Below are 10,714 nucleotides of genomic sequence, written 5' to 3'. Positions count from 1 at the left end.
GAAATGCAAATCAAAGTAAAAATAGCAGAAATGAACAGATAGATTGTCCTCACCAGCAAATATAAGTATATTGATCGCAAGTGCTCGATTTGTGATCACATCTCGGTTGTGTTCTGTTGATATGTAATTTTACGTAGCTTGAAACAGATGGAAATATGACTGCTATTAGTATGACCACTATGGCGAGGGCTTAAACAGAACAGTGCTCATAATATCAAGCAAAAAAAAAAAAAAAAAAAAAAAAAAGAAAGAAAAAGACAGCTGTAAAACAATGTGCTTTGTATTTTTGTAGGAAACAGTTCAGCTCTGTTAAGGATAAGAGGTGTGTGACTTATTGCCATCTATCGCTGAATGTGAATATTGAAAACAAAACCACTTAACTCCACTCCTTTAGCGCCCCTCACAGAGCTTGATACATGCAGGCATTTTTCCCCTTGGGTTTTAGGTTTTGAAAAGGGAAAAAAAAATCCACCACCCTGTCCAAACTTTTAGGATACTGGGTATCAGATTTGCACAATCCATATGCACAGTGCTTTGGCCTGTTTGACAGAACCCCTGTGCATAGCTACAGTTGCTAAGCCACAATTGGTGGGTGGCGATTTTCGGGTGTGGCTTAGGGGAGGGTGAACTAAACGCATGTTGTGTTTCATATATATGCATTTCACATATACAGTATATGTGTATTTGGTTCTCTTCTGACTAATGTAATTTATTGTTCATTGATCAATAATTATTTAAGATTAATTTTGATTGTAATGGAAAGGGTTGATGAGGTTTGGGATTTGGAAAAGCTTCTGTTGGTAATTGTACTTTTTAGGTTTTTATTTTTATTTTGTTTTTGTCTTTTTTCATGTCTTTATTTTGGTCCCGTTGAAAATGAGATGTTGTATTTCAAGGGGTTATCCTTTAAATAAATTAAAATGGAAATGTAACTATTTACAACATCATCTCATCACACCAACATTTAAGTAGATCACATTGACTTTTAGAGCAGCGATGGGGGGTGGGGAGTTAGGATGATTCTAAGCCGACCCTCCAACCTATTACCTGTTACTATTATTTTTGTCGTTGTTGTTAGGGCCAGAAATACTGCAAGCTTAATTTTTTCAAATGAGGCGGTCTGAGATTAACTCAACTTAAAGTAACAAGTTGGCAGAAGCTTTTTTGGGTGAACTTGCTTTTAACTTAATGAAGAAATTTTTGCTTTAGGTAAAGTAAACGTGTTAAATGTAGGTGTACAGTCATTTTTACAGATTTTTTGCTAAACCAAAAAACATAAAAAAAACAAAAAAAAACAAGTAATTTTAACTTTTTCAAGTTGGATTTTTTGCGGTGCAGTTAGGATGAAAAATCAATAGACTATTGTTATATTTAGTATCAGAGCTATGTGTCCAATCAAACATGGGTCTATGAAGGCAAAAATGTTTTGTAAGTTAGTAAAAATAGCCAAATTAGATAGTAGTAGCAAAGATATTATTTTATATTTTACACAGACTGCACAATATTCCCTCATCCCTAAAACTATTTAAAAATACACAAATTTGTCTTGGTAGCACATTTCATCATTATCTGATGTCCAATGTAAAAAAAGCATTGGAGAGCCACTAATATACTGAACAGCAGGTGTTTCATAGCGGCGATACAGTGTGAATGTGCTGTTTCCTAATTTTACAACACTGTTGCCTTATTTGTGTCTGTGAGCACGAGTGTGTGTGTGTGTGTGTGTGTGTGTGTGTGTGTGTGTGTGTGTTAGTCGTGATTTGAGGCTGACGCCGCAGAATCTGCTGCAGTGAGGATGGAGAGACGCTGAACTGATGAGAAGGAGAAAGTGTGAAGGGAAAAGCAGCTGCATCCTCTCCTCCTCCTGTGAGGTGTGTGTTCAGAGTATGACGGCATCCACCAGGGAAAACACACACTCCTGACCGCTCATTTATTCAGCACAGGACAACTTTCCAGAGGGTCGCCAGCAGGCAGTGTTTTTGTTTGTGTGTGTGTTATCGGACAGTACAGGCATGCGTTGGAGGAGGCGGAGGTCTCCGGGACAGGGCAGACAGGGGGAGACCAGGGGTTCGGAGGCTGCGTTCAGCATGCCCTTCTTCAGAGGTAATGCTTCTGCTCATCTCTGCGCTGCTCTTAACACAGTTAGATGAAGATGTGGGTTTTCTATTGACTGTGTATGGTTTGTAATGTGCTGTGATTTATTGTGTGTGTGCGTGTTGTAGTTTATAGTACTGTGTGTGTGTACTGATGTGCTGCAGTTTCAGGTCTTCAGTGGTCATTCATTCATCATGCACTCTGTTCCATCTCACACACACACACACTGTTCTACTTGCTCAGCGGGCTTACGCACACACAGTTTGCTCTTCAACTCATTAGCTGGACAAGGTTAAGTACAGATAATTACTTTTTATTTGTTTTATATAACATTTTATTTAAATTAGGTTTTATTTTTTAATAAGGTATATTTATTAGATTTAAGAATAATAAAGCAGTTCGAAAAGACTGCACATAAGTTGTTACAATTTTTTATTGTAAATAACTTATTTTTAAATATATATTTAAATTTATATTTAATATATTTATTTATTATAAATAATGTTCTTTTATTAAATATTATGAAGCACGACTGATTGTAACATTAATAATCATTTAATTATAAATACATTAAGTGTGATAAATATTTATTAGAATGTATCTTCTTATTAAATGTGTTTATTTATCATAAATCATAGGATAAATATATTAGAATGATCTCTGAAAACTATATTGTCATATAAAGTTTGTTCCTAATAATTAAAAATACTTTTTGTATTGTTTAGGAATCAAATTTCATAACAACAATGATTTATATATATATATATATATATATATATATATATATATATATATATATATATATATATATATATATATATATATATATATATATATATATATGTAACTAGAGCTGATCAAATCATTATTAAACTGGTAAGTGATATTCTAACTGGATCTCTCTCTTTTGTATGTTGCAGTGCTGTATTTATACCATAGTAATTATAGTGTGTTGAGAGTGAGATAGGACTTATCAGGAATGTATGTATTTTGTGTTGGTCACTCTATGTATAACCCTAAGTTACTTTTTGGTTGGCCATCTGTTTGTTTCTAATGAGTCTCCTGTTTTTGCTACTGCAGACTAGGTCTGTGAACAGAAAGAAAGAAGAAATGCCTGCATGTGTTTAGCGTTTTTCTTATCGAAAACACAGCAGTAATCTGATAGAGTTTGCACTGCTTTGGCTTTTTGGGGTTAATTATTATGATCTCCCGAATGCAACAGAGAAATACTGGGAAATGTCTCTGTAGACTGATGGCATTTCATGCCGTTCAGCCTTATAATCTTAAACTGTTGGCAAATTCAGCTGTTTTGTCATCATTTCAAACATTACACTAGAGAATCATTCAAACGCTAGCTCTAAAGTAGCGTTTTCTTCGGTTCTGATGGTCAGCTGCAGATGTGAAGGAATGGCATAAGAAAGTAGGTCCTCATACAAAAGGATTTTTGGGACTCTCAGTGTTTGATTTTGTTATTTATATACACGATTATGCAGTCGAACTGTTATATAAATGCAATATCACACTCATAGCAGTGTGATGTCGCTGTATATTGTCTCTGGTGGGACACTAAGAAATGGTGGGACAACATGAAGTGTTATATGTATATTTGCCACTTGGGAAATGTTAATTATATATAATTTGCTCATGCACCTTTTATACTAGGGTGATAATACTAGCTTATACTAGCCTTTTTAGTAGCTTTTCTTAGCATTAGGAAAATGCTAGCTTATATTAGTCTGTATTTCATTGCTTGTTTTATTACCGGTAGTTAGCTTGGTATCACTTACCTTGGAATGTCTTAATCGGCCAATCAGAATCAAGTATTTTAAAGAGCCATCAAATAATATTTAATAATATTTGATTCATTTAAGGTGATGTGGTGGTGCAGTGGGTATTGCTTTCGCCTCACAGCAAGAAGGTTGCTGGTTCGAGCCACGGCTGGGTCAGTAGGCATTTCTGTGTTGAGTTTGCATGTTCTCCCTGTATTGCGTGGGTTTCTCGAGGTGTATAAAACATATGCTGGATAAGTTGGTGGTTCATTCCGCTGTGGAGACCCCTGGTTAATAAAGGGACCAAGCCGAAAAGAAAACGAATGAATGAATGATTCATTTAAATAATGTAAAACTGAGTCAATTCTGGCCAACCTATTTTATAAACAGTTTACTTTTACACACATTGGGTCAGTGATACAGTATACAGTAAGTAAAACCTGTGTTATCAGAAGTGGAATGTTAATGACAGTCTGGCGTCTTTTCTCCATCTCTTAGACATGTTAACTATGGTATGCTGGTCTCAGTCTACAGTTTATCAACAAGCCTGGCCTCAGATTTCTCCTTTCTGACTTAACATCTGCAATTCTTTTCATACTTGCTTTTGGAGACAGAAACCAGCAGCAGAATAAAGCATAGCATTGAGCTCTGTCCTCTGGGCATGAAGACCTTCAGCTCCAGTCATCATATGACACTATCAGATGGGAGCGACTCTTACCTCATTGCAGCCAAAGCCTAATTTTTCATGCAAGCGCTCAGTAATGGACTGAAAATTTCATGCAGGTATTTATCTACAGTTCGTATAAGTCCTTTGCAAATGAGTGTTTGTGTTTGTTTGTGGTTTTATTGGATTTTAGTTTCTCTTGGAGGTCTGTGAAGAGTGTTTTAATCAGTTTAGCTGTTTGTGCTTTCTTTTTAGGTACTGAGAGATGGTTTTGAGAGCGGGATGTTTTTGGCTCTCTGGTTGAGATTCTTGCATTTCATTTGATCCATATTTGATGAAACGGGTTTCTCTCAAAGTCTTCTGATTGTGGTCCAGGCAGTGACTCCAAAATGTAGATGAGCTGAGACTCTCTTCTCTGTTTGCGTTGCTGGATGAGATTAAAAGAGATCTGGAGTGTCTGCTTAGTGCTGTGTTGCTTTAATATTAACTCAAAACAGATTGTTTTGTAATTGGGGGTTTCTGCAGAGAGCATTTCCATTCATTTATTAGTTGATTAATTGAGTTTATTGGACACATTAATGATCATCTCAACAATTAATCTGTAGGCTTTGAATGCTTATCCAGTCATAAGTGTTCATCTGTGGATATTGAGATGCATGCATAATCTGAAAGCAGAATAAATAAGTTCTCTGTTGATGGTGAGGCTTGAACAATGGCTGAGATACAACTATTTGAAAATCTGGAATCAGAGGGTTCAAAAATGTAAATACTAAGAAAATCACCTATAAAGTTGTCCAAAATAAGTTTTTAGCAATGCATATCAGAAGTTGACATATTTACTGTAGGAATTGTATATCATGTTTTCATGGAACATGATCTTTACTTAATATTCTACTGGTTTTTGCCATCAAATTTAAAGAGCCTATTTCTATTGTGCATTATAAAAAGTCATATTTTGGTTTTGGGGGTGTCTAACAATAGTCTGATATGCATGCAAGGCCAAAAAACACTTTCATTGTCTTATAATATGCATTTATTTTTAATTATCCCAGCGACTTCCAAATGATTCGTTCAGCGATTCATTTGTTCCCAAACCCTTCCTTTGCATGATGCTAATCCGTGCTTATTGGCTCGGTGACCCGGTCTGTTTTGATTGGTCGACTGCGTTGAGCGCAAGAAAGAGATAAATGCCCAGCACAGCTTATAAAGCTGTAAAGTTTTGAAGTAGTCAGAATGCAGAGTGTATGTGTAAGCCCAGTGCAGGAGTGTATTAAAGCAATGCAGTTAAACACCAGCATATTGCTCTTCTCAACCATGACACACATTCAGTATTAATCCACACAGTGGCAAAAGCTGAACAATTTTAAAACTTGACTGCTGCATGTGTGTAGGAACATGGTGGCCATAGCAACGACAAATGTCAGAGGATCGTGAGCTCACAAATGCATTTAAATACCTAAACAAAGCGGCTTTATGTGAATATAAAGATTTCACCAGATACAGTACAAGCCGTGTGGAGCGATTACAAGTAACAAAACACAATTAAATATATAATTTGCAAGCTAGAAGAAAACAAGGAGGCAATCATTTTAATCGCACTTACTCTTGTGAATTAGAGGAAGAAATTGATTCATGAACTGTGTACTGTAAAGTTCCTGTGAAGCTCTGACAAAGTCCCATACATCAATAGTCTTTTCTGATCCTTCCTTTAACAAACGGCCAATGAATCACTGTTGCAGGGTAGATTATTGCATTAATCCACAGAACGTTCACTTATTAATGTTTACTCATCATCAGTCATGATCAGTCCCAAACACACCCTCACTCTGCTAGCATCTGAAGAGAAAGGCACGTTCACGTTTTACCGGATCCGCCACTACATATTTGGTATTGTTTTGTGTCGACATTGATACGAACAGGCAAAAGATCCTGACGAACAACGAATCATTTAAACGACTGAGTTAATTTTTTTATTTAAAAAATGTATATTTTTGAACAAGTTGGACTTTCAGATTTGAACCTCAGCTGGATGTTTTTATTCACTTAGAGCTGTGTTGCACACTGCATGAAAGCTCATTTTTAAAAACCCATAATAGGGGCTCTTTAAATCAATAATTTTGCATTGTACTGTATATTTTTGGTTATTCCCAAAAATATACCTGTGCAATTTCAGACAGGTTTTATTGTTTAGAATTGCATTTTTACTTGTTACTTGTTGCTTTACTAATTGAAGAACAACAACAAAGAAAATTGCTTAAGCTGTTGAAACTTCTCTGTTAAAATGCAGACATGGAAATCAAGTGTTGTGTTAAAGATTCTGATTTGTATACAGTTGAATTCAATGCAGATTCAATGCAGTAATAATAATGTTATAAAATGTTTTAATAAGAATAAAAATAGGAAAATAATAAACTGCACAATTTTAAATTAATTATGCGTCTCTCTAAAAATTGTACCTAAATATCAAAAGAGGGCGATGCAGTGGCACAGTAGGTAGGGCTACTGTGGACACTGATTTGAGCCTCGGCTGGGTCAGTTGGTGTTTCTATGTGGAGTTTGCATGTTCTACCCATGTTCACATGGGTTTCCTCCGGGTCGTTCAGGTTCTCCCACAGTCCAAAGACATGCAGTACAGGTGAATTGGGTAGGCTAAATTGTTTGTTGTGTATGAGTGTGCATGGATGTTTCCCAGAGATGGGTTGCAGCTGGAAGGGCATCTGCTGTGTAAAACATATGCTGGATAAGTTAGCGGTTCATTCCACTCTGTCAACCCCAGATTAATAAAGGGACTAAACTTCCGATTATGGCGAGGTGCTGAGAGGTCAAAACTTTTTAGCTCTGCTGCTAGTTTGCGATTTGTCAATCCTACAATACCAACTAGAATTGCATCTAAAGTCAAGCAACACAAATATAAGAGTATAGGGAAGTGAAATGTAACGCAAAGGTGCCAAAAAAGACAAAAAAAAAAAAGAAACGCCGTGGCAGCTGGTGACGGTCCTGACGAGGATGATGACGAAGCAGTAACTTCAGATGGAAATAACGAAGATATTATGAAAGCTATAATGGAGTCCAAACAATGACAAAGGGACTAAGCTGAAAAAAATGAATATCAAAAGAAATCAATAGCCAGCAGCTAGCTCTTTACAACTCTCACATGGTTGCCCATTAAAGCCAAGGAGGGCTGCGCCTAGTCAGTACCTGGATGGGGGACCACATGGAAAAGCTAGGTTGCTGCCGAAAGTGGTGTTAGTGAGACAACAGCAAGGGGCGTTCAACATGTGGTCTGTGTGGGTCCTTATTGGCCCTGTATAGTGACGGGGACACTATCTGGTTGTTAAGTGTGATGTCACACGAAGCGGCTTCCGGGTCCAAGAGCTCAATTCAAATGTATAAGGGAGACTCATGAAGTGGTAATTATAAGCGTTTACAAAGCCATTTAATACTTTCGAAAACCACGATCGCAATATATATGTCCATGCCTAATATCTGATGGCCAGAAAGTCATTCATTTTTTTATAAATTGTTAACATTTTGGTATTTGTGATGCAGCCAGCCCAGAGATTGTTTGTCGTGAACTTTTATGTGTGATATGAATAAAAAGTGATCATAAACAAATAATTTCTCAACTCAAATGAGTGGCGGCTTGGACCCGGAAACAGTTTTACATTTGTCACCAACACGTCATCACTTAACAAGCGGATACTGCTCAGTGAGCGCTGTCAGTGAGGATTGTCTTTCAAATGAGATGTTAAACCGAGGTCCTGACTCTCTGACTGTGTAGTCTGGTGCAAAATGGCTGCTGTCACGTCATCCAGGTGGATGCTGCACACTGGTGGTGGATGAGGAGATTCCCCCTAATGTGTAAAGCTCTTTGAGTGTCCAGAAAAGTGTTGAATAGATATAAGGAATTGTTATTATTATTATTATTATTATTATTATTATTATTAAAGAGCCCATATTATACATGAAATAGGGTCATATCTTGGTTGTAAGGGTCTCCAACAACAGTCTATTATGCATGCAAGGGCAAAAAACACTTTCATGGTCTTATAATCTGCATTTATTTTTACCTAATTATCCCAGCGACTCCCGTATGAATCGTCCAGTGATTCATTTGTTCCCAAACCCCTCCTTAGCGCGAAGCTAATCTGCGCTGATTGGACCGATGACAGTCTGTCGCGATTGGTCGACTGCCTTCAGTCGGAGAGTGAAATGCCAAATAGCTAATCAGCAATATAAAAAGTAATCACAGTTCATACACGCTCGATAGTGTAGGCGTGGATTTTAGCTGCCACACACACACAAAAACACACACACACCTCCGCACGATAACGCTCCCGCTTCCGCCCGCACCCGCCAGGTTTTAGCCTGAGAACCCGCCCCGTTTTCTGCCCGCCGCGCCCGATCCCGCAGAACACAACCAAAAATCACCCAGCTATACAGTCCAGATAGCCAAGCTGTCTGTATAAACACACACACAGCACCAAGCACACAAAGCTCTCTCTCTCTCTCTCTCTCTCTCATACGCGCACGTGCGCACTAACACACACACACACAAGCACCAAGCAGACACATAGGCAAAGCTCTCTCTTTCTCATTCGCATAGCAATATCCGTGATATTGCTAGACAGCCCGCTCCCGTCCCAAATTAAACCCGTTACCGACCGCTCCCGCGATTTATTCGGAAATTTATTTTAAATTTGCAGACCTCTACCACGAAGCTCCATAAACAAAGCAGCACGCGTCGCGTTTTTAACGTGACTTTGCACATGATAAGAGAATATAGCCAGTTAACCTGATACAGTACACGCGGTTACAAGTAACAAATCACAACTAAATACATTTGCAAGCTAGAGTCAACGAGGCAACAACTTTAATCGCACGTACTTACACTTGAGAAATGAAGGAAGAAACCCATCCTGACGTCCATCAGTAAGTTACTCTTTACTGATCTTTCCTTTAACAAACGCAGATGAAGTATTCTTTGTAGCATGTTGCTTCCAGAAGTTTCCAGTAGTTTCCAACTGCTTGGTTATAATGCTGAGGTTTCATCTTTGGGTAGAGACTCGATATAATATCCATCTGCTGTGTGACTTCAATCGACCGGCATGTTTGTGTGCGTGTGTTTGTGGGTGTGTGTGTGTGTGTCTGGGTTTCTGCGTCAGAGGGCGGGGCCTCAGGTTTGAAATCTCCTGGGTTTGCGCGTGCACGTGAATAACTTGGTTTCGTTCGTACGTCATGGCGAAACACCTAATGACTCGGTATCAAGGCGACTCGTTTGAAGCACTATGAGTCGACTCTTTTATAAATGAATCAACCATTTTAAACACTGTACTCTTACAGATTTAAGCCTTAGCTGGATACTTCACTTCACTTAGAGCTGTGTTACACACTACATGGAGGGGAATTTTCAAAAACCCATAATATGGGCTCTTTAATAGATTTATCTTTTTTTTTTTTTTAAATGTCCACATTTTTTCTCATTGTTGTTAATAATGCTGATTAATGATTTCAAACCTAATTTAAGTAAACCAATCTACACTAAAGTAACTGTCAGACTTTGGCTGCCAACTTTTGCAGTGAAAGTAGGTTATGTAGTCTGGGAGCATTGCTTTACTCAGTGTAAGTCTTTATAAACACTGAGGTCTGGCCAGATGTGTGGTGGTGCTTTGAGAGGATTTTACTGAGCATAACAGTGTTTTCAATCTCTAAATGTTTCTGGCAGTATTTAAATTAGTGAGGGAACTTGGGATGGTTTAGATTTGCATTATAGATGTGCTTCAGGAGTTGCGGTGGTTTAGCTTCTTAAATTGCTCGTATTTTGCTGAGGTAACTGTAAATCGTTTTTGTCTTTTTATGCCCTCTTGGCTAATGGTATTAGCTCATATTTGGCAGATGCAGCTCGGTGCTAACCCCATCGCTTGTTGTTGTCGTTGTTGTTTATTTTTAGAGGTAACTGCTGAGAATGTTCTGCCGCCTTAGTGCCATGCTACGACATTGACAGGCATGCTGGGATAGCTAAATCCCCAGACCTGCTGACAAGACTCAATAGTATGTGCCCAGTGTGGGTCTTGCTGCAGATTTTTGGATTCTGTTATCGTGATTAATATTTAGATAAGACAAACACATCCTAACAGGAAGTCAGATCTGACAACACGTCTACAGAGAGAGTCTGAATCATCTGCTC

General features: G+C 38.0%; 1 protein-coding gene across 4 annotated transcripts in view; it reads left to right on the top strand.

Annotated features, from left to right (window-relative positions):
* The window catches only part of nhsl2 (NHS-like 2), a 155,426-nt gene that overhangs the window by 21,573 nt on the left and 123,139 nt on the right, over window positions 1–10,714 (top strand). The window contains exon 1 of one of the 4 annotated variants that reach the window (XM_073907323.1): window positions 1,638–2,103. The exons of 2 other annotated variants lie outside the window; for them this stretch is intronic. In XM_073907323.1, coding sequence (XP_073763424.1) covers window positions 2,013–2,103 — 91 coding nt within the window. In that variant the 5' untranslated portion in view covers window positions 1,638–2,012. Of the gene's footprint in view, window positions 1–1,637; window positions 2,104–10,714 lie in introns of those variants that run through there. One more of the 4 variants, XM_068222725.2, reaches the window with a different exon arrangement.

This window comes from Danio rerio, chromosome 7, assembly GCF_049306965.1.
Source record: "Danio rerio strain Tuebingen ecotype United States chromosome 7, GRCz12tu, whole genome shotgun sequence".
NCBI classification, from domain to species: Eukaryota; Metazoa; Chordata; class Actinopteri; order Cypriniformes; family Danionidae; genus Danio; species Danio rerio.
The sequence above is the reverse complement of the archived record's forward strand: the minus strand, read 5'-3'. Positions and strand labels throughout refer to the sequence as shown.